The sequence below is a fragment of the Phallusia mammillata genome, chromosome 3, assembly GCF_965637545.1.
Source record: "Phallusia mammillata chromosome 3, kaPhaMamm4.hap1.1, whole genome shotgun sequence".
Lineage (NCBI taxonomy): Eukaryota > Metazoa > Chordata > Ascidiacea > Phlebobranchia > Ascidiidae > Phallusia > Phallusia mammillata.
This window is the reverse complement of record NC_137254.1, coordinates 16,513,646-16,537,275: the sequence shown is the minus strand read 5'-3', so window position 1 is coordinate 16,537,275 and position 23,630 is coordinate 16,513,646. Positions and strand designations below refer to the sequence as shown.

Genomic DNA, 23,630 nt, shown 5'->3' with positions numbered 1-23,630 from the left:
AACTGCAATTTATACAATGGCAAACCCCTCATCTCCAGAGCATTGCTTGGACACCCGTCCACCGACTAAACAATAACATACGTAAAAACCGACAAAATCTTCCCAGTTGTATTGAATCACAGAATCGTGTACAAATATTTTGCAAACTTTGTGCGACTTATCTAAAAGCGTAAAGAAGTTGTGTATGCTACAACTATGGGGATGGATTACTTCCGAAATTTTACGGTTTGCCTAAGATCCATAAAGATAGTATCCCTTTGCGACCTATCACCCACTTACAATTTATCAAAATTTCTAGCTGCAATCATTTCTCCTGTTGTCGATTGTTCCAAAAACAGTTAAAAACTCTTTGGACTTTTTGGAAAATATTGATCATAATAGTAAGATATTACGATATTTTCCGCGCATGCGTCGCTCCGCGTGAAGAATGGCGGATCACCGTTTCCTATTGTCTAAGAAAATGGTTGAGTCGATATGTCAATATTTGCAATTGCACCAAATATCCAGTTTCGATAAAACTCGTTGCGTAAGATTTCTTAGCAACAACAAACTTTGGAAGGGGAGAAATTTTCTCAAACGACTTAAACAAGTTCAAAGTTCAAAACTTTGCAAGTCGCACCAAACAGAAATAAAAGATGGTTTAGGTCGCAGTTCGATTGTCAATGCTGAACTTGATCCAGAACAAACATGGGCTCGCACATTACCTTCACTGGTCGTTGTTTAGTTGTTTAGACTCGTTTCCGAATACTTCATCTTTGCCCCGCAAAGCTATTAAATCCTTTCTTACAGCTCGAAAAAAGAAAGTGAACAACGTAAACATTCTAACTATTAAGCGCGAATGGTTAATGGAAACCTCTTTCCAATGAGCTATACAACAATATTATAATGAAATAAATGGATTAGTTAACGCAAATCCTATTTCTGACAGTCCGTTGTCTCCCTGTGAATCGTCATCGGATACCGTTGACCTTTATTGCGTTTGAAATACCCCCTACGATGGAGGTCTAACGGTCGAGTGTGAAACATGTGGTCAATGGTTTCATCCCAGGTGTGTGTTTGATCGGTTATTTGCAGCTATAACATTTTCAGCTAAAGATTGGAATAGGTTACACTTGGTTTGTCCGGGTACGGATCTTAAATCAAATAAATTTTACGTCCATAAATCGACAAGCAAAACGTGTCAACTAAAGAACGGTCTGTCTCCCAACGCAACGGCCCACAACTAAGCGATGATAATTCAAGTGAGGAATGTCAGTGTGGAGTGAAGTATGTTGTTACATTTTGGTCGTATGTTTATAAAGTTGAGAGTCGTGTAAAATTGTGGGGTAAACAAGTCTGACATTGTATAATTTGACGCGACTGGAAGTGTTTGCGTCGTGTGGAAAACTAATCTGATTTCAGGTTTATACTTTACCAATTCGTAACCCAAGAAAAGGCGGCCTAGCACTACCAGACGCAATGTTTGTAACAACCCATTACGACGCTAATACAATCAGCCACTTTTTGGAAAACTTTTATTTGATGCGGTAAAAGTGTGTGGGAAAGCAAGAAAACCCAAGTTGGTAATAATTGATGGGAAACAATGGCAATGTGTCGTGAATCGCGGTTGGATTATTACAACCGTTGTTACAGAGTTGTAACAGGAGTGCCTGCTCATTGCGACCTGCAAAAGACGTCCGTCCCCAATTGCTACAGTCAAGCTATGAAAGCCGCCAAAATTTTGTGCAATAATTACAGTAAAGACAAAAAATACTAACACTATATTTGCGTGCTCAAATATTTCAGAGTTGGGCGGTTTAGTTGCTTCCTCGTCGACGATTTTATTCAATAGATCATTTTCAAAAACCTGCGTCTAGCCACGATCTTGACACGACAGTGGATGAAGCAGATTTTTTTTGACGCAAAGTCACCCGATGAACTACGGGAGGGCCGTTCCCCGTTTTATGTTCGACATAGAAATAAAATAGATGACCCGTAAAATGGTCCACAAATCATATGCCAACTGAATCGATAAATGTTTACTACAGTCCCGAACTTTTCGAGGGAGTACTCCAAACTGTTTTAAATAGAGTTTGTGCCACATCCAAGATTATGCTTCGAGATTTGTCACGGCTTTGCAATATCGTGTAAAGAAAGGCAAATCTTTTTATTGTCTTCGGTAGGAGTCTTGTAAGCATGCTAAGGTAATTTGATTTAACTGGTAGTAGAGGATGGACATAGGCTCCTAGTGTACGAATATATAATGTTTGGTTAAATCAAATTCCTATTGAGCTACCTGCGCTTTTGCGCAGTTTTGCGAATGCTTGGTGACCGGCTGGTTCGGTACAACGCCTGCTACTTGCGAACCATGATTTCTGTACGAGTCTGCCGTGATCGCTGGTCCCTAACTGATGTTACAGTGATGTGTGTGTTTTACTTTTTGTAGACTTCACCAAAATCGTTTTAATCCACAAATCGAGAAAATAAAGACTCGCCGCAAAAAAGTAGAAGGATATGTATTAGGTAAACAATATAAAAAAGTACGATAGTTGAACTTTGAACTACATGTTTATGTTAGTCTGGGGTTATGAAATGACCCAAGAGTCAAGTTTTGGGATCACTAACCCTGTTTACATGAGCGAAAATCCGCTTTGTGTGACGTCAAGCGTTCAATTCGCAAAAGCGTAAAGTTACATGGCTTCCAAGGCATTCAAGGTTTCAGATTCTCGCGAAAGGGTTTTTGAGTATATTTGGGATTGTTTGTGTATAGTCAGCAAGAAGACGGACAAAAATAGTTTAAATAGCATTGCAGCAGTTGCTTGCGTTTGTTATTTAAAGTTGACAGGCGAATTGCTAGTGTGGATGTAGAACTATTCAGTGAAGGAAATTGTTGGTTCTAGCAAGTAAGTAATTTATTTTTGCGCTGTTTAAGCGGCAGGGTGGCGAAAGACCCTAAGGTCACCTTGTCAGCCACCCTTGATTTCAAAACAGGCAATCAAATGAATAAACAAAACAGAAAACATACAAAGGTAAGAAAATAATCACCCATCGGAAAAAATTGCCTATTTACATTTAAGCAAAGAACAAAAACGAAAAAGAGATGGATCGACAAGCAAGTGTACTACAAAATGTACTGAAGAAACGAAAAAGGGCACGGGACGAAAAAGACGATTGTGGTTGGAAAACCAGAGTAAAAAAGATCAGCTAACAACGAACTACGATAGCAAAAACCGGTGACAAATGGGGAAAAATACGCATAGAACAAAAAACAATGTGTGTGATTATGAGAGGGCGTGATTATGAAAAGAAGTACAGGTGAAAGAATGATAAACAAACCGAAAGCACATAAGGAAATGAAAAAGGAAAGCAAATAAACAGATGACGAAGGAACAGAAAAAAAAGGAAAAATTGACAAAAAACTGCTAACCGTAACTTTATATGATGGACTGAAAAACAACATTGCAGTAGAGAACTTAAGTAAGCAAAGTGTAAACAAATATAGAATGCGTTTAGATAAATAATAAACAAACCGAAAATATGTGAGGAAATGAAATACGATGACGAAAGAAAAAAAGAAATACGATGACAAGAGCACGCAGATGAAAAGAAAAAAATTGCATTGCAGTAGCGAACTAAGTAAAGCGAAATGTATACAAAAAGTAGAAAGCGGGTGGATAAATAGTTAACGAACCGAAAATAGGCTGCGTGAGGAAATAAAAAACAAAAACGATGACGAGAGAACAGATGAAAATAAATAAATAAATAAGATACCGAAAAACGCGAGCTGAAAAGATGACATCGTTGCAGCCAATTTAAAATAAGCAAACTGTAAACAAAAAATAAACAAACTGTAAACAAAAAATAAACAAACTGTAAACGAAAAATAAGCAATGTTTGCAACAGGATTCTTCTGCCGCATGGGATTTTTTTTTCGAAACAACATGTGCGTTTTTGTCAAGGGCGTATTTGTCAACAAGTTCATTGTATGATACTGCGCTTTGCATGGGAGACAAATTTTGAGTACCCAAGTGTTTTTGCGGAATTTGGAGCTTGGGCCCAAAGATTAATTGCAAAGTATTGTAGGCATTTGAGACCTGAGTTTGTTTGTACCTGCGGATGATGATAGTTTTGGAATTTGGTTTGCCTGGTGTTGTGATCGTGGACTTGGGATGTTGGTATAAAATATTGGTTGAACACCGAAGGCAGAAGGTGTTTATCAAATTTGTACATAAATTTATATATTTCCAAATGAAGCATGTCATTAATGTCAAGTATCCGTAGGTCTTTATATATTGGCTGCATGTGTGTTCTGATGTCAGTGTTACTTATGAGTCTTATTGCCTTATTTTGCAGTACTTGAATATGGGCCAAATTGGTGGGATAAGCACGTCCCCAGTTTAACACACAATATTGAAGGTGTGGATGAATCAACGCATAGTACAGAGTTAAAAGTGTAGGTTTGTTGACAAAAGTTTTTATTTTAGCAATTATCCCAATTGACCTAGCTATTTTTGATGATATGCATGATATATGATTTTTCCATGTAAGTTTATCATCTATATAAAGTCCAAGGTATTTGGTGACATTAGTCCAAAATTGTAGTGGATCAGGTGGACGAGTATTATGAAATAACATAAAATTGGTTTTCTGGTAATTAATTGATAGCTTATTACACCGCATCCAAATGTCTGCTCCTGTAATTCCGCACTGAATTTTGTTGTTTAGGCTTGTTAGTGAGCTGTCAGACTGAAAGAGGATTGTGTCATCTGCGAATAATCTGCATAGGAGGGGGCTGGATAGTGGTAGATCATTGACATATATTTGAAACAATAGTGGTGATAAAATGCTGCCCTGAGGTAATCCGTGTGATGGTGTGCATGCATTTGATAAAGTGTTGTTGATTTTTGTGTGTTGTTTTTTATTGGTCACATAACTCATGAGCAAATCTAACGGCCCACCACGTATACCATAATGTTGTAATTTGTGCTTTAAAATACCATGATCGATTGTGTTAAAAGCCTTGGAGAGGTCCATGAATATAGTGCAATGGTATTGTTTATGGTCTAAGCCAGGGGTGGGGAACCTGCGGCCCGCGGGCCGCATGTGGCCCGCTTGCCTTTTTAATGTGGCCCCCGTCACAATTTTAGTATACAACATAATTTTAGTATACAACATATTTTAGTATAGGTACAGTATACAACATAGTATAAAAAACAATAAAATTTTTATGTACAAATATGTCCTTGAAAAGACTTCGACACTTCTGGTAATCTCCCCATCCACATTATGACGCCAAACTTCTAAAAATTGCTACACATTCAACCACTTGCTTTATTTGTGACGTAACAGTCACTCGATTGCCTCTCCTTGCAGTAACAAATCATTTGTCATGTGGTGTATTTTTTCGAATTGCGTTTAGAGCTGTTAGCGTGGATCCTTATATTGGTATTTTAAACATGTTCTTGGAAAAAAAAGACAGATCGATATAATGGAGCTAGGGTATTCCAGAAAGAATGGACAATCTCTTATTTTTAGTCGAAATAAGTGATAAACCTGTATTATAATATTATAACACGGAATTTAACAAAATGTTTGGCCCGCCCGAAAATATTGTGCAATTCATGCGGCCCGCAGTGCTAAGTAGGTTCCCCACCCCTGGTCTAAGCTATGCAAAATATTTTCATAAAGGTCAGCTGTTAGTAGGTCTGTTGAGTGTTGTCGACGGAACCCAAATTGGTGCTCAGAGATGGCATTATGTTTTTCAATAAATTTTGTCAATGGAGCTAGTAAAAGTTTTTCAAATATTTTACAGAAAATGGGAGTTATGGAGATTGGCCGAAAGTCTGAACATGTGGTCGGATTTTTATTTTTGGGTATTGGTGTGATGTGACTAATTTTTAAACATTTGGGAATATATGACAACATTATGCATTCATTATATAAGTCTGTTAAATATGGTGTGATGACTTCATTTGCCATTTTTATAAACCGAATTGGAATGTGATGTGGACCTTGTGATTTTTTGTCAGCTAAAAGTTGAATTTGTCTCTGTACATCAATGTTGATTATGGGTGGCAGAAAAAAGGAATTTGGACATGGCTGTTTTAAAAATTTTGTAAAATGTTCTTGTGTGGGTGTGATTTTTTGTGCCAGTGTCTGACCTACTGCTGCAAAATGTTTGTTCATGTGTTGTGCTATTTTCAGGCTGTCTGTGATTTTGCTACCATTGTTAGTTATCTGATTAATGACTGTTTTATTTGTTGTGCTATTAATTATTTCTTTTATAGTTTTCCATGTTTGTGTGGAAGTTGCACTGTATTTTAGCTGTGTGTGGTAATATTCCTGCTTTGCCACCCTTTTAACACGGTTCAATATGTTGCTGTAGGGTTTGTATTTTTGAATTTTTGTAATGCTTTTAGTTTTGTAGCATTCTCTAAACATTTTGTTTTTGATTTTTATTGACCTTAGGATTGCTTTTGAAATCCATGGTTTTTGTTTAAGTTTGTTTTCTTTTCTTGACAAGGGGCGCAGTGGTGCATGATCATGCAAGGTTTTAGCAAAAATGTTAATGAAAGAGGTGAATTTGTTTTCTAGATCTGTGATGTTTGTACTCTCTGATTGTTGTAATTCAAACAACAACCGGAGGTCCAGATCTGTCAAAAAGTTTTCAATGTTAAAGTTTTTTAATGAGCGAGTGTATGATAAAACTGGCTTGGTATGAAGTGTCTGTGTGGAGGTAATTGATAAAATAATTGGTAGATGATCTGATATGTCAAACTTTATAATTGCAGGAGATACCATATGTCTAGTGTTTGTGTAAAAGTGATCAAGTATTGATGGCTGACTAAAAGGCCCATATCTGGTTGGTTTGTCGATTGGTATGTTGCAGCCAGTACTGTGAATTGTGTTAATGTAGTTTTTTATTTTCGGTATGCAGCTGACATTTTGCAAATTTATGTTGATGTCCCCTCCTATGTAGTATGTGAAATTGTTTTGTTGAATTTGGTCCAAACGCTTTGCAAAGCCAATTTCAAAATCTGAAAAGTCAAAATTAGGGTGACGGTATATGACACCTATGATAATGGTGCTATTGTTCCTATTCTTAGTTTCCAGCCATAAATCTTCGCATTGATTGACGGTGGGAATATGCAAATCGTTTCTTAATTTTATTGAAATGTCTTTGTTGACATATATGCCAACAACACCTGCCTTCGTAGTGGAGTCAGAATGAAAAAAACAATATCCGTTTATGTCAAAATTAAATGGGGCTTGGCTTATGTTTATTTTAGTTTCTGACAATAGAATAAAGTTTGGTTGAATTTTCATTTCTGCTAGTAACTCCTCAAGTTTGTGCTTGTTTTTGTTTAGGCTCCGTATATTGCAGTGCAGGATTGTCAGTGTTTTATCTGTTTGTGTTTCAGTTGATCGATTTAATGCTCCTATTGATTCAACTTTACATTGTCCCATGTTTTCAAATGATTCATTTCTTATTTTATCACAATCAGTATTGTTTTGTGTAATATTTGTTTTTTTTCCGGAATCCATTGCATATTTACTTGACACACAAAAACCACATAAACATTAAACCCAAAACAAACTTATCTTTCATTCAATTTCAAGTCCAGTTTTCAGAAGGTCTTCTGGCGAGTCAATTTGCAGCCACTTTCCATTCACTTTTATACTGATTCTGCCATATGAACTGCCAGTTGCTTCCACTGCTGGGGTTTGTTTCAGGTAATACATAAGTTTGTACCTTATAGGTGTCAGATCTTCATTTATATAAATTTTTTGGTTTCTAAGTTCCCTTTTTTTCATCATGAATTCCTGACGCTTCTTAAAGGATACGAATTTGGCAATTATTGGTCTCGGGCGGGATTCTCTCTTTTTGCCAACCCTGTGGGCTCTTTGAACATCTGATGGCGACAAAGAAATTTGCAATTGCTTTCATGTAAAAGATCATGTAAAAGTTTTTCCCCATCATCATTTCCAGTGTCTGATTCCGGTAGTCCATAAATCCGTATGCTTTCTTTCCGTCCATATTGTTCAAGTTTGTCCAATTTGTAAATAGTACTGTTTAGTTTTTGTTGCACATTTCCTGTTTGTTCTTGGCATCGACGTAACTCTTGTTTTGTGTCCAGTAGTTCTTGTCTTACTAATGCTGCCTCTGTGTTTGCCTCATGTAAAGCTTCTTTAATTTCTTCAATATTTTTTTGTACGCTGAATAAAATATCCAATTTCTTTTGCATTTCTTGCAGTTCAGTTTGCAGTTCTTTAAGGGTCATGGTTCCTATTGCTTATTCTAGCATATAGAAATCTTACATTACTTGTGCAGGAGTGGAAACTATTGGGAAGCAGATGTCCAGTTGTACAATGGATTGAAATCGTTAGCATGAGAAAATCAACATTTATGAGATTGCTGGAATTATTGTATCATAACATAAAACCAGGTTTGTTTCTCTTACTTGATCAAAACACATCTTACTGCTGATTTTAATTGGTTTACCTTAAGATGATACGGAAAGCTACGAGTGCTGAAAAACGAATGGCAATTACCTCATCCGTGGAATATTGAACAGTTGCTCACAACTTTGGTGTGAGCAAGTCTTCAGTTTACAATTGCCCAAAAAGGTTGGAAGAAGTTTGAACTTGTATGCAATGTAAATAGGGAAAAAAATGCATTGAAAATTTGCAGATTTTGCATGGATATAAACAAGCTGGTAATGTTGATAAAGATGCCTACTGAAAATGAAGCTAAGGAAATAGCAGAAAGAATAAAAAACAACCAACAGGTACGTAGCGACTACTTTGACTGCTATTTTCCACAGGTATGTAACGACTTCTTTGACTGCTAAAGATATTACCGATATTTATGTGTTTCAGATATATGGTTGCATTGATGGGAGCCACACTCCTAACACAGCACCGACTGTCAAAAAGGATTATACGAATAGAAAAGGCCCCTTTTTCTCACGCAAGCGTCACACAATGTGGCTTAAGTAAAACGCGGACACCAAGTGAACGACAATTCGTTTTAATTGTTTGGTCAAATCCGGTTTTTGTGCGAATGAAAACGAAAACGTATAAAGCACAAATCGCACTCGAAACACAACAAGTAAACATACCGACTGTTTGGCCACAGGGGTTTTGGTATTAAATGTTGCTTTAAAGGCCGAACAAATCCTGCACAAACAACCAAACATTTACAGGTTTCGAACAAAACTTCACATTACAGTACAAAGCCAAACTTGCCAGCAAAATGATTCACAAATGCAGCTTTATCAAACTCAGCAATTTATTTATACTTTCTAGCTGCTAAATAAAGGTATCAGAGTTTAGATTGATGGCTTCAATTCAAATTATGCCTGTCAGCAGTTCACAAACGTACACCACGAGGCAAGTTACAAATGATTGCAACATACACAGTACACAGGCAATTGACGTCACGCATTGGAACATTAATTGTCACGCAATCGAACACTAACTGTTGCGTCACAGGACAATTGTTATACGTTTGCTGGACAAAGTTATATTCACAGCAGTTGATAAAAACGACGTAACAAAGATGTTTAAATGAACAAGTTCCTCAAGAAAAGATGTTCAAATGAACAAGTTCTGAAACTAATGTAATGTGGTTTGTTAAATTTGTTAGTTATGATACCAATAAAAAGCTGTATGGCTAGTTTTGTTTTGTGTGACAATAATCTGTGAAGAGCACTGATCTCTTATAAACCCTGGATTGCGCTACTCCGTTGAACGGTTGGGTGATTTTTGAAGCAAATTGAAGCGTAATGGCGGCTGAAAAGGAAGCCCCAAAAATGCATTGCGGGCAATGGGGAGAGAGTGGAAAAATGTCGATAAATTTTGTTTTAGGCATTTTTAGGGCGATTTTTTCAGATATGATCAGTAGTTTAATAGGACGCATGTATTCCAGTGTGTAATAACCTATAAATATGCGTAGATTGACTGTGAGGTGTAAGTATGTGTACTGGGAATTAAAACGTTTTTAAGTTAGTGTTGAAATAAATCCTTACTGAGTTGTAATAAATGTTTTTTTGGTTCAATATGAGTAGTTTACATGCGTTCCTCTATATTTAAGACATAAATCCAACAAGAATGGCTCTTTCCTTCACACATAATGATGTGATACTTCATTTAACATCATCTTGTGCTGATCCAAACTGCTGTTTTTGATTGTCACCAAAGTCTTTGAACTAAAATGTGACTTTAAAGTTTTTTAAAAGTTTGTTGCAGTAGGTTTAACATTTTTTTGTATGCTACAAACTGTAAACCTAGTATGCTCATTTTTTAGCTTATTTAATGTAACCTTTCCAGTTTGCAACCAACATGTGCAGAATAAATTTTTGGTAAAATGTTTCGAATTCTCAAACTTAACTAAACTCCAAAATCTCAAAGAGATACATGTACATAAATGCATTTAAGACCTCACACCCAAATGCCTATTTATGTACTATTCTGGTCAGAATCATGACATATTGTTTTATTTCCATTTCATTTCCATTCAATATGCAATTTCCTGCAAAAAAAACATGCCTACACAACACTCCAACACTTAAATTCTTTCTTGCAAAACAGGAATGAAGGCAACGATTACAAATGCACTATATAGCCAAGTTCATACAGATATCCTGCATTTATTGTCAGATGCATCACTATTATTGGTGATCCCATTATAACAGATCAAGTTTAAAGTTGTTAATTAAGTTTAAAATGTGCAGCATATCATGTCACAGGCTGTGTTTCAGAGATGATTACAAGACATACTTAGTCTTAGTAAAAGAGTATACACACACAAAATATTTAATGTAATTCCAATTCCTTCGTAGTGTATTTGTTGTAGAAAAAGGCTGTATTGTAATCTTGCAGTGTCGTGAAGCTTGAGGGTGTGGGAAGAAACTAAAACATTTCCAGTGGACTTTACCTAAGACAATTAATGTTGCTTATTGGAGAAACATAAACCCTATTGTGTCTGAAATGTTTAGAAACAACTTCATGAGAATTTTTAAAGTTTATAATAACACCAATTTTATAATAGGTAATAAACACCCCAATCAAATGCACTCAATCAAGAAAAAAAGTCAAATACTGTTAAAAATATTTTGAGCAAAAAATATTAATTGTATTATTATTTTGCGTTTTTAATTAAAACGTTCAAACCACTTGTTCCTCAAAATTTCCTGGAGTTTGATGACAGTCAAAAACAGCAGTTTGGATAAGCAAAGTAATGTCACACAAAGTATCACATCACCTTGTGTGAAAAAAATAGCCATCTTGTTGGATTTAAAGCCTAAATACTTAAAAAAGCACGGAAATTACTTATATTGCACAAGAAACATTGACTACCACTCAGTAAAGATTTATTTCAACACTAACTTAAAAACGTTTTAATTTCCAGTTTACATACATACACCTCACAGTCAATCTACGCATATTTATTGGTTATTGTACACTGGAAGACATGCGTCCTATTAAACTACTGATCATATCTGAAAAAATCGCTATAAAAATGCCTAAAACAAAATTTATCGACATTTTTCCACTCTCTCCCCATTGCCCGTGTATCGGACCTTGGACTTTTCATTGAAAACATATCGGACCTTGGACTTTTCATTCAAAACATATCGGACTTTGGACTTTTAATTCAAAACATTCACTTGCATGCATTTGTCGTGACGTATATTTGCCTCGGTCAAACTCGGTCAAACCTCGCCTTTTTCTACACAGAAACTTGACCGGCTATTAAACCTGTTTTTCTTATTACCCCACCGGTCATAAACTGACTGAAGGCTATTGTTTTATCGCCCCGCTTATGTGTTAACAAGAACCTAGTCTAAATTAGCTCTCAGCCATGTTGCATGTGACGCTTCTACAAGCATTTCAATGAATAATTGCGGTTTAGAACTCAGTTAATATTCTCGGCCGTACGTGTTTTACAACCATACCAGTTTTACAACTTGTAATAACATTTGACCTGACCGCTATATAAACCGCATCAATTTAGACTTAAAATCAGTTACTAGTTTTTGCTTTAGCGTTGATATATCACAGTTGACTCGTGGCGCGGTGAAAATTGTGTTGTGTGTTTAGTCGCCAGTGGCGCTTGCGTGACATGCCTTATTGAAATATAATGTGGGAACGTTAAATTAACCTTGCGTCTTTTGAGGTTTGTTTAGCCAGCGATAGTTGTTTTTTTAGAGTCAGATAAACGGCAGTGTTTTTAATTGTCTACATTGAAGGTCAGTACACCCGCAATGCATTTTTGGGGCTTGCTTTTGCAGCCGCCATTACGCTTCAATTTACTTCAACCGTGACGGCCAGTAGCGCAATCCAGGGTTTATAGAGATCAGTGGTGAAGAGTCATAGAATATGTTGAAAACGCTGACCGTGACTAAATTGACTTAAATGAAACATGACAATTTTTGTTGTCGAACTGAAATACTTCGATCTTTTTCGACTCGTTTATATCTATTTTTTCTATTACTTTTTTTTCTATATTCCTGTTGTGTTTTACCGTATTTACAACCGCTTCGTTTCGAAGCTGTGCCACGTGTGTTTTTGTTTTTCACATTATTACTGCATGTTATTGTGTTTGGCCCGTCGCTGTGCAAGTAAACAAAATACACAAATGATGCCGTCTGCTGTTTAAACTTATTGCGTAACAAAAATTACTCACAATGGAGTTGCTAATTAAGATTTGTATTACTTGTTTTTTTTTTTTATTACTTGTTTTTTCTGCACAAAACAATGGCTAGAAAACTAGGAATGTAGTATTTCAATATATTGCCAACTTATATATGTTCAGTAAAGGCTAAAATTTGTGGGGGCAGCACCCCCACAAATTTTAGGCACGAGCCGCCACTGGTCTAGAAAGCAATAAAAGGGATTAAAATTAGAAAAGGCATTAAAAACAGAAAAGTCTAATGGTTCCTTTGCACAAAAAATCAATCCTTAACTGAAAGCCCAACAGACTAAACTGACTGGACACGCAATGAAAGATAAGAAACGCACCAAACATAAAAGTGTAAAAGGCGAAGGAAAAACACACGTTACTTACACCTCGGTAAAAACATTTTTTTAATGTTTATTTTGCATTGATTTTATTTAGCCATTTGTCTTCGGCTAAATCCAGGTCAGCAGTACGTGGCTGTTCAACAAACACGACACAATAGCAATTTCAATTGATGGCTTCTTCGCAAACTCGTTTGGATGTCGTTCTTTATAATAGTGTAAAAGCGCCGTCCCATCATCGCTCTGCGAAGTATCAAACTTCGCCCAAATGGCACGGTGACCCGACCACCGAGTTGCAAACCGATTTTTTGTCTGGTCTACATATTGTTCTTGGCATAAGTTGCAAGTGGCGACGTAAATGCCATAACTTCTGCATGTGAGATGTTGCAAGATTTTAAATCTGCGCATCCAGGTTTGTAGAACTGCGGTATGTTTAACCATGCCGGTTTTGTGGTTTCCATGGTTGCCACATAGAGCACAATGCCCGCAAGGATAGCATCCTGATGGAGCGCAATGGTTTAGTCGCCCTAAAGCAAGTTTCCTGGGGCGTAAAAACAGTTGTTGTAGGGAGGGGCGTCGTTTATATGTCACCATACAGTTAGGTTTTCTTTATCTGTGAGGTGCAGTAGCGCTGGAAATTCCGTGGCCCAAACGAGTTTCTTTGTTCTTTCCTTTTCACACGTACTGTTCTTGGAATGCCTTTTGTATTCGTAACGCTGATCTTTCCAAGCTTTTGCCTTTTTAACTACAGCAGCAGTCATTCTTTTGCCAAACCCGAGCAGCTCGCCTTTAACTGCAACCTTTTTAGGCTGTTTTTGTAATCTACGTACAACTGGTTAAGATATCTCAGCCGAATCGCTTCAGCCAGTACAATGGAACGAAAAGTTGCAGGCGCATGGTGCAATCATCCATGTAAAAACAAACGATTGTTGCTGGTTGGCTTGGTGTAGCTACACGTTACAAACCGATAGGGATGTGCTGGCGTTGTTCTGTGAAGCACATCTTAAAATTCCAATCTCTTGTTGTCTTCATTTGTGTGTAACGTGCGCAAGGTTAGGTTTAACCCAAATAGCGCAAATTGATGTTTGAGGGCATGATTAATTCGCTAGGACACCTTACCAACGCAAATAAAAACAATGTCATCAATAAATCTCTTGAAGATTTGCGCTTGAGACAGAACTGGGGCGATTCCAGAAATAATGTGATGCATGGCTGTGGTTGTCGCCGGTTGCTATGCCATTTTTTATTCCATAAAAGTGTTTCTGGAACTGCGTGAACACGTTGGTAACAGTAAAGGTTGTAAGTTGGATGATAATCTGTTCGAGTTTATCAGAGTACGTGGAGTGGTTATTTAGTGCATTTTCCAGCGAAGACTTTATGAGAGAATGTTTGATGTTGGGGTATAGCGATACAACGTCAGCTGCAACAATATGCAGAGGGTTTGTATCTAGCTGTTCTGGTATGCTGTTAATGTTAGCCTCTTCCCAGTCAAGTAAGCTGTTGATATACTGTCTGCTGCCTTTGCAAAGCTCATCTACCGAAGTATGGCAAAATTCCGCACTGATCGGTTGAAGAAACGCGGTTACACGTGTGTTTGTAATGTTGCCTGAAGCCTGCACAAGTCTGACAGGTATATCTTCAATCGAAATGTTACCAAGTTGCGTCACTTCCAGCTTGTGCGTCTTAAAAAGAGGATATGCACAAGCGGGTTCCTGAACAGAAAAGAACTTTGCGATAGCGCCTGGTATATGTTTATACTTTCCATTAGCAATTTTCATGCCTATTACATGCTTCTTCGGCATGGCATCGTCTATGGCACCAGCTTGATTGTCACACACCTCACGATACCTCATTGAGAATAACCACTTTTCCGTCTTTATCTCACATGCACATAACAATTTTGTTGTCCTGGATTACATTTAGACAAAACCCCATTCCACACTCCTGACGTGTTCAACCCATTCAGTTGACTCCAACCGCGCGGTCCAACGAGGTGTAGGTACAAATTTTAAACCGTGAGCGAACTGAAGCTTCCGCTACCCGAATGTTATGCAATTGTGTTGATGGTTTTCGCCTGTTTTTGTATCTCTTTCCGTCCCTGGTGTTCTTGGATTGTGCACGCTGAATGGTTTTGAGCGTTGCACGAAAGTTGCCCTATAGGTGGTAATTACTAGTGATGCACCGAACCCGCCTAAAAAGGTTCGGGCCGAAACCGAATATTCGACCATGACGCCGAATAATTTCGGCCGAATCAGGCCGAACCTAAAATCCCCTTTTTTATGGACGTTTTCAACTGAACCTTGTGTTGTTGATGCAAGTAAACTCAATTGACAAACCAAAATCACTTTCACACTGCGGAAGCTTTTACTAAACTTGTAATATTTTGGAGACAGTATGGCTCGTATTTTATAGATACTACAAATAGTTAACTTACGATGTTTCGTGTTTTAGTTATTGCTAAAACAACTCAACATGGAAGACGGAGAAAGCGGAATTTGAAAAATAATGCCGTACCTTCTTTATTTTCATTCAGAGAAACAGTCTCAAAAGAAAGCAAAAGACAAAGAAATCAAAATCGCTCTGTCTGTGATGTGATACCAGATGTAGCTTGTGAAATTGCAGCAAGTTCTATGGATACAGAAGTAACATCTGAATCCAATGAATCTGCTATTTGCCAATCAAATGCAACAGTTGCTACACAAACAGCTGGCCCAATGCTGTTGTGCAACAAAGTAAATTTTAATCTTGAAGTCTTTAAAAATGACAACTCTGCTGTACAATATTACACTGGGTTTGATGATTACGAACATTTTGATCTGTTTTTTAACATTTTGGGTCCTGCTACTTCAAATTTGAACTATAAATGTAATGTTTTGAGTCCAAGAAATCAACTATTCCTTACCCTCATTAAGCTTCGACAAAATAAAGATCATCAAGATCTCGGCATCTTATTTGGCATATTTAAGGGAAGCATTTCAAAAAAATTTTCTACTTGGGTTAAATTTTTATGGCATCAGCTAAAAGAAATCAACACGTGGCCATCTTCTGAAGTAGTAAAGCAATCCATGCCACAAAATTTTAAACAGCAATTTCCAACTACAAGAGTTATTTTGGATGCAACAGAAATTCCTATTGAAAGACCTATTGATCTAAACTCACAATCAAGTACATTTTCTACATACAAGAATAAAAACACAATCAAAACTATGGTGGGTATAACACAAAGAGGAACATTTTCATTTGTGAGTGATAGCTTTGGGGGAGCAGCAAGCGATAGACAGATTATCGAAGATTGTGAATTGTACTTAGAAGCTGCAACCCGGTTTGAACCGAAAGATAGCCTAATGGCAGATCGTGGAATGATGGTGCAAGATCTTTTTACCATGCATGATGTGTTTGTTAACACGCCTACAATGCTTCGTGGGCAGTCACAACTAGCATCAAAAGATGTGGTAAAACATTGACGTATTGCATCAAAAAGAATTCATGTCGAGCGTGTGATAGGCCTGGCAAAAACTTATAAAATTCTGCAGTCAACAATTCCACACGGCTTGCTTCCTCTTGTATCTAAAATAGTTTTTGTCTGTTTTATGTTGACAAATTTTCGTCGAAGTGTAGTGAATGAACTTGCATAATAAAAACATTTTATTGCTTTTGAATGGAACACTGAAAAAGCATGCATAACAGAACAGATTACATAGGAAACGAAACCTAAACAAAATTACAAATGCATTTAGCGAGAAATGGTCGCCAGTGTGTTTCATAAAAGGTTTTTAACTGGGGAAGCACACATGTGGCATAAAATTGAGGATCTGGTTTTACTATTTCCATGTAAAAGTCACAAAATATATATACAATAAAATAGCATTGTGATTTTCTAGTTATTGCAAGTTGACCTTGAATTTGAAAATAATAATTGTGTGTGTGTTTTAAGGGAAAGTTTTCCATCTACTAATTGAAGAAATGGAAAGTCTTTGCCAACTGCTATTTTAGAATTTCTACCGCATTTAACTTCTGCTATTGCATAAGAGTGGCAGCCAAATAGGGTTCTTCTACACTTATGTGCAGCCCACAAGAAAACACATCAAAACCAGTAAGCAAAGAAAATTCCTGCAAAGCTATTAATTCATACATTTTTCCATGGTTTACAGCAGAGGAATGAATTTCTTTGTTGGAATATATAGCTTTGCAAAGCTTTTCCATGTCTCTCCTGTGGGTTGCATGAACTATTTCTCCAAATTTTGATGATGTGATCCTCCATTTTCTTTCATCATGCCATGCTCTGCAATCACTTTGTGATAAGGTGTTCATCTCAATGTCTGCTGCCTTCTCCTGAGAAACCTACAAAATTACATGAGTATAGCATTATTACATCTTGTATTTCTTTTACAATAAAAAACCTACTCTTTGTGCTCTATCTACCCAGTGTTCCAAGAATGGTAAGAGACAATAATCATGGTCATCTGCAGTCACTCTCAAATCTGCTCGCTCACAGATGTGCCTTATGGATAAATCTTTTTGTGAATTGCTGCAATAATTGATCACTGTGTTCCATACATAGTCACAATATCCAGGCATATTCCGATATTTTGATGGTCTTGGATCTTCATTACAGGTGCTTGAGTTAAACAAAGAAGAAGCTGAAACTGCTCTCTCTGCAAAGCATACAAAGCTAGTTTATAAACATAACAGCATGATATTCAGCATACCAAACACAAATGAACAACAAACAACATAACTTGCATTGATGAAATTCTGTAAGCCAGAATTATATGAAATATAATGCATGACCCTTAGTGATAACCATGTAATTCAGACCAAAACAGTGCTCAGGCAGAACTTGTGCTGAATGGTGCCTGATTCTATAGCTTACGTTTCCGAGATAATCTTTTACGCTTTGATGTGCTGGGCTGGTGAAAAGACTGCAATTGTTCTGTACATGATGGTCTTACTTGTACCACATTACTTTTTACGAAATCTGCTAATATTAAAGCAACCGCAGCTAAGTGCTTGCATGACCCATGAGGTCCTTTTCCTGCTGGGCATTCACATGTTGTATTTAATATTTCTCCTTCACCACTTAAACTAAGATTGATGTTGTAGCAAACATGCTTCTTCATAGATGCCTTTACAATTCCAATAATAAATGTCACATTGTTGAGCAAAAGCTCACTGCATGCCTGAATGTGGTTTGCAGCAAGTAACAGCTTTCCTTTTTTAATAGACTTGACATCACATAATTTATCAGTCGCTGCCCGGAATCTGAAGTAACTTTGTATATGTGAGCTTGTTATATTTGGAATATCTGAGTCACAATTAACTTGCTTGAATCCAGATTTTGGCCAGAACACTGTGTCCTGTGATACAGTGTCTACAAACGAACAGGTGAAGTCATCATTTCTTTCATAGGCTTTTAAGCTGTAAATATACAAAAAGTTGTCATTCTTGCAAATTTGCGAACCATAAGGTATAAACATGTTGTATAGTCGTGCTAGTGCATGTTAACTCACTAAACTTAACATAATGTTTACCGGGTAATCAATTCTTCTTGTTACATCTCCACGTTCAGTTACGCATGATTAATTTGTCCCACTGTTCCCCTGCTATGACGTTACAATCGCCATGTGCGTAACAGTAAAATTGGAAGTTTTTTGGTTCATTTTACTGTACAACGTGGTCGAGTAAGGTGATTTATTACTGCATTAAGTAAATTCGTTTGTGTTGCATTTTTAGAGACAAATAAGGCTAAATAAAATATTGTGACGACTGACTAATTAATCTTCAAGTGAAGGCTGTTTACCGTTCATGGCTTTATGTGTGACTTATGGCATGCTGTAGTTTCCTATAGTCATTGCAGCGATTGTTTCATCGTCTTGCAACTGTTGATACGTGTACTGTACCTGTTGACCTGTGTCGCAAAATAGTTGGTAAGTTAGTCATTGGCATTTTTGGGCGTTAACATATGTCAATGTGTTTCGTTTTCTTGTTTAGAAAACCGTTCCCGTCTCCGTTCGTTCTCAACCCTGTTCTATCCGTTCCTAAATTGTGTACGACGTTGTGGTTGTTGCCGCTGTTGTCGCTGTGGATTATTACACGAGATTCGGGAAGTGTGATTTGTGTGGGAAAGGGCGGGGCGTGTTTCAACGTGACAAACCCCTTTGTGAGGCTCAGCCTTGCAGGTCGTCCGTTCAGAGTCTACATAAAGAACTTTTCAACTACTGCTCGTTGAAAATAAAGTTTTCAACTTTTGCTTGTCGAAACAGTAGTTTTCAACTGTTTCTCGTTGAAAATAAAGTTTCTACTGTCGCTGACTGAGAGAAGCTTTCTACTCTTCCTTGTCGGAGAGAAGCTGTTGCTCGGTGAAGAAAAATGAATACCGACATGACTGAGGAGGATAACGGTGAAAAGCTCGTCAAATTGCAGCGTTCACTGCAAGAAGCCTACACCCGAACGGAACGATTAATGGTCAGTCCCAAAAACTTGGTTTGTGTGCATTCGTCGGTGCGAATTGTCGATGGAAGATACCGACTTCTTGTGGAACATATAACTTCCAATTTATCTGAAAATGAAGATCTTGATAAGGATTTGTTAAAGCGATACGCTGAGGAGAAGACTGAGTTCGATGCCAGGGTTGCTGAATGGATTGAAAAGGCCGAGCATTCTACGTCCCTGCCGCCACCAGTTGTTTCAAAAAAGTCGAAAGAACAGAACTTGCGCGAGACAGAGCGCCAGTTGGCTGCCGACGCCGAAATTCGCGAGGTACAACGTCAAGCCGAATTAGCCGAAATCGAAGCTCGCGGATGGGAAGGTAAATTTGAAGCGGAATTCGTTTGTCCCCCAACCGTAGAGAGGCCTTTTGTACAAACGGTTAACGAATGTCCAAAACCTGTACCGCGTTGTGACAAGCAGGAGCTGCCTAAAGTAAGTCATCAGCCTCCTATCTATGCTACTCCGCAATACGATTGTCAAAATAGGAATAATCCCATAGTAGCGCAGGAAGAAAACGACTGTTCGAGCTGCCTGCGAAGAAAACGACTGTTCGAGTCACTACCACCACACATTGCTGCATAGGCCTGCTCCAGCCGCAAAGCCAGAGTCACAAGCGACACCAGCTGAGCCGCAAAAGGTCGCTTCATAATCAGTGACAACGCTGGCGAATGTGGTTACGACGACGTGTATCAATGCCTCGTACCGGTCGAGGTAAAATACGAAGGCTGGAAAGTTTTAACTTACGCATTTTTGGATATCGGCTCTACCGGAACCTTCTGTAAAGTAACTAAAGGTTGATTGAAGCCCTGGACATGAAAGGTAAAACTAAGGAGATTGTTTTACAAACACTGACAGATGAAGCCAAAGAGCATACGGCAGTTTCAGTGAGTTTCTCTGTTTCTCCAGTAGGTGGCGGAGATGATATATTTCTCCCTAAAGTAATAACCGTTGGTGAAATCCCCGTTCGTCCTAATCCGATTTTTAGCAAAGAAGCATTCAGGGGTGCCCCACATTTACGTGACTTGGATTTTCCCTTAATCGAGAAAGGAACTGTAACATTGCTGATTGGTCTGGATAATCCAGACGCCTTGTTCATTGAGGAGATGCGTCGTGGTCCAAAAGGGAAACCGTTTGCTGTCAAGACACCTTTTGGATGGACATTATTTGGCCCTTCACTCCTTCCGTGTGCATCATCGAGGTATCAGGTGAACTTCGTGAAGTCTAGAGACAGCTCTTTACAGAAGCAAATCTCTAGTCTGTGGGAGACAGATTTCGGGGACGAAACTGCTGTTCTAGATTTTCCCACATCGCGCGAAGACAGAAAGACGTATGGTATCATGCAAAAAGACGTGAAAATGGTGGAAGGTCACTATGAGCTGCCGTTGCCGTGGAGAGAAAGCTCAGCTTGTTTGCCAGATAACAAGCCGATGGGCGAAAGACGGCTGACGTACTGGAAGCGACGCCTGGAGAAGAATCAATCGCTGAAGAAAAAGTACGTGAGCACAATGCAGTCCTACCTCGAGAAAGGGTACGCAAGAGAGATACCTCGAGAAAAAATCGAATCGGTTGATGGTGTTTGCTGGTATTTACCACACCATCCTGTACTTCATCCCCGTAAGCCAGACAAGGTTCGTGTAGTTTTTGATTGCGCTGCAAAGCACAAGGGCGTTTCTCTCAATGATGTGCTGATGCAGGGCCCGGATCTCGTAAATAGTTTGGTGCGTATTTTGACTCGATTTCGCAAAGAGCGGTACGCTTTAGTGGCAGATATAGAATCGATGTTCCACCAGATTCGTGTTACCCCTGAGGACAGGGATGCCTTGCGATTTCTGTGGTGGCCTGGAGGTGATTTGACAAATGAACCAACAGCGCATCAAATGTCTGTGCACCTGTTCGGGGCGACTTCATCCCCTAGTTGCGCGAGTTTTTGCTTGAAGCAAACAGCCTTGGATTTTGGTCAAGATTTCAATGCACAGGCGTCTTCGGTCGTCAGAAGAAATTTTTACGTGGACGACTGCCTGACTTCGGTTGCATCTACAGAGGAGGGAATTCAAATGACCAAAGAGATTTCAGATTTGTTGTTACGCGGAGGATTCCACTTGACTAAATGGCTCAGTAACAACCAGAAGATCCTGTCAAAAATTCCTGAAGAAGAGAGGTCAAAGGCAGTGCAAAACAAAAGCTTGAGTGATGACGTCACAGAGAGAGTGCTTGGTGTCCACTGGAACGTGCATGACGATACGTTTGGATTTAAGGTCAACCTTCCTGAAACGGCGAAGACTCGAAGAGGACTTCTTTCTGCATTGAGTTCACTGTACGACCCTCTTGGATTCGTTGCGCCGTGCACGCTTGGAGCCAAACTATTACTCCAAGGTTTGTGCAAACGTGGAGTTGGCTGGGACGACCGCATTTTGGAATCGGAAGCAACACAATGGAGCGAATGGCTTGGGCGTTTACCGAAGCTTCATGACCTGTGTCTTCCTCGTTGTTTTAAGCCCGATGATTTCGGCGATGTGCAAAGTTGGGAGTTACACCACTTTGCAGATGCTTCCTCCGTGGCCTACGGAGCTGTGTGTTATCTGAGGATATTCGACGTCGGTTCGCGTGTTCACTGCGTGTTTCTTGTTGGCAAGTGTCGACTAGCGCCGCTGAAAACAGTGTCAATTCCAAGACTGGAACTGACAGCGGCAGTTTTATCCGTGAAGCTAGATGAAATGATGCGACGAGAGCTTGGCTTGCCAGTGCATCGGTCTGTGTTCTGGACAGACTCAACTGCCGTCCTACAGAGCATCAGGAATTCCAAGAAAAGATTCCCTACGTTCGTTGCTAATCGAATTGCAAGGATTGAAAGGCAAAGCGATCCTTCAAGCTGGAGACATGTTCCTTCAAAGCTCAATCCGGCGGACGAGGCGTCACGTGGGTTGTCGTCAGAGGCGTTAGTGACGACTGGCCGCTGGTTGCGCCGTCCGCAGTTTTTGTTGGAGTCTGAGGATCACTGGCCTGTGAGTCCGATTGTTTTACCCGACTTGCCTCCTGAGTTCAGTCCCGTAAAAAGGCAGGAAGTCTCCATACATATGGTTTTAGAGAAGCAGTCCATTGTTGAGAGGATCATCCATCGGTACTCTTCGTTGCATCGTTTGAAAAAGAGTATCGCCTGGCTGCTTCGATATAAGAAATTTTTACTGTCGCGTGTTCGGCGTGACAAAGCTGTGCTCCATAATCGTGGATCATTATCCGTTGAAGAATTAAATACTGCCGAACTAGAGTTGATTAAATATGTGCAGCGAAAGCATTTCAGCCCTGAGCTTGCTGCGTTGGAGGAGGGCTCTCTTTCGAAGACCTCTGTGAAACGTCACATGTTCAAACTAAATCCAATTGTCGTTGACTCCGTGCTTCGAGTTGGTGGTCGATTAGAAAAGGCTTTTATCCCGTACGATGCCAAGCATCCGATTCTGCTGCCACATTCATGTCATTTTACTGACTTGGTTATCGAAAGACATCACCGTCTTGTCGGACATTCTGGAATGGGCCACACTTGGTCGTCGCTGCGCCAAAGGTTTTGGATACTTAAAGGTGGAGTAGCCGTACGTCGAGTGATTGGGAGTTGCCTGTTCTGCAAAAGACGAAATGCTTCTGCTGGAGTACAGATGATGGCAGACCTTCCTTCAGCAAGATTGCATCCGGACGAGCCCCCGTTTTCACACGTAGGGGTTGATTATTTCGGTCCCTTTCCAGTTAAGCAGGGACGGAGCATAGTGAAACGGTATGGAGCAGTGTTTACCTGCCTTTCGATTCGAGCTGTCCATATCGAAGTTGCCCACAGCCTATCTACAGACTCGTTCATCGACACGCTTAGTCGTTTCATTGGCCGGCGTGGAAATCCTGTAAATATATATTCCGACAATGGGACGAACTTTGTCGGTGCAGAACGGATACTGAGAGAATCACTGCAGTCTTGGAACCAAGTACACATTGAGGAGTACCTGAAACAAAGCGGAATTCGTTGGTCGTTCAATCCCCGACAGACAGTCATATGGGAGGTGCGTGGGAACGAATGGTGCGCTCCATCCGGCGCATTCTGACGTCTCTGATGACACAGCAAGTTGTTTCCGACGAAACATTGTCTACGATTGTCG

At 39.0% G+C, this 23,630-nt stretch overlaps 3 protein-coding genes, 3 long non-coding RNA genes and 1 pseudogene across 6 annotated transcripts; 5 read left to right on the top strand and 2 right to left on the bottom strand.

The window, feature by feature from the left end:
• Window positions 1-3,954: 3,954 nt before the first annotated feature.
• Window positions 3,955-4,873, top strand: LOC145218384 (uncharacterized). The gene is made up of 3 exons (XR_013857585.1): window positions 3,955-4,188; window positions 4,333-4,432; window positions 4,705-4,873. It is a non-coding gene; the product is annotated as an uncharacterized LOC145218384 (long non-coding RNA).
• Window positions 4,874-5,509: 636 nt separating this feature from the next.
• Window positions 5,510-8,224, top strand: LOC145218383 (uncharacterized). The gene is made up of 2 exons (XR_013857584.1): window positions 5,510-7,713; window positions 7,780-8,224. It is a non-coding gene; the product is annotated as an uncharacterized LOC145218383 (long non-coding RNA).
• Window positions 8,225-13,043: 4,819 nt separating this feature from the next.
• On the bottom strand, window positions 13,044-13,828 carry LOC145218379 (uncharacterized; annotated as a pseudogene).
• A 1,637-nt stretch (window positions 13,829-15,465) lies between these two features.
• Window positions 15,466-16,664, top strand: LOC145218367 (uncharacterized). Its single transcript, XM_080085775.1, has one exon. The coding sequence runs from the start codon at window positions 15,636-15,638 to the stop codon at window positions 16,467-16,469; it is 834 nt and encodes a 277-aa protein (XP_079941901.1). The 5' UTR covers window positions 15,466-15,635; the 3' UTR covers window positions 16,470-16,664.
• Window positions 16,665-17,022: 358 nt separating this feature from the next.
• LOC145219703 (uncharacterized) lies at window positions 17,023-17,750 on the bottom strand. The gene is made up of 2 exons (XM_080087027.1): window positions 17,410-17,750; window positions 17,023-17,346 (listed from the first exon to the last, which is right to left on the bottom strand). The coding sequence occupies exons 1-2, from the start codon at window positions 17,581-17,583 to the stop codon at window positions 17,023-17,025; spliced, it is 498 nt and encodes a 165-aa protein (XP_079943153.1). The 5' UTR covers window positions 17,584-17,750.
• A 1,075-nt stretch (window positions 17,751-18,825) lies between these two features.
• Window positions 18,826-19,115, top strand: LOC145218385 (uncharacterized). The gene is made up of 2 exons (XR_013857586.1): window positions 18,826-18,932; window positions 18,997-19,115. It is a non-coding gene; the product is annotated as an uncharacterized LOC145218385 (long non-coding RNA).
• A 1,191-nt stretch (window positions 19,116-20,306) lies between these two features.
• LOC145219702 (uncharacterized) lies at window positions 20,307-23,576 on the top strand. Its single transcript, XM_080087026.1, has one exon. It carries the CDS (start codon window positions 20,307-20,309, stop codon window positions 23,574-23,576), a length of 3,270 nt encoding a protein of 1,089 aa, XP_079943152.1.
• The last annotated feature ends 54 nt before the right edge of the window (window positions 23,577-23,630 follow it).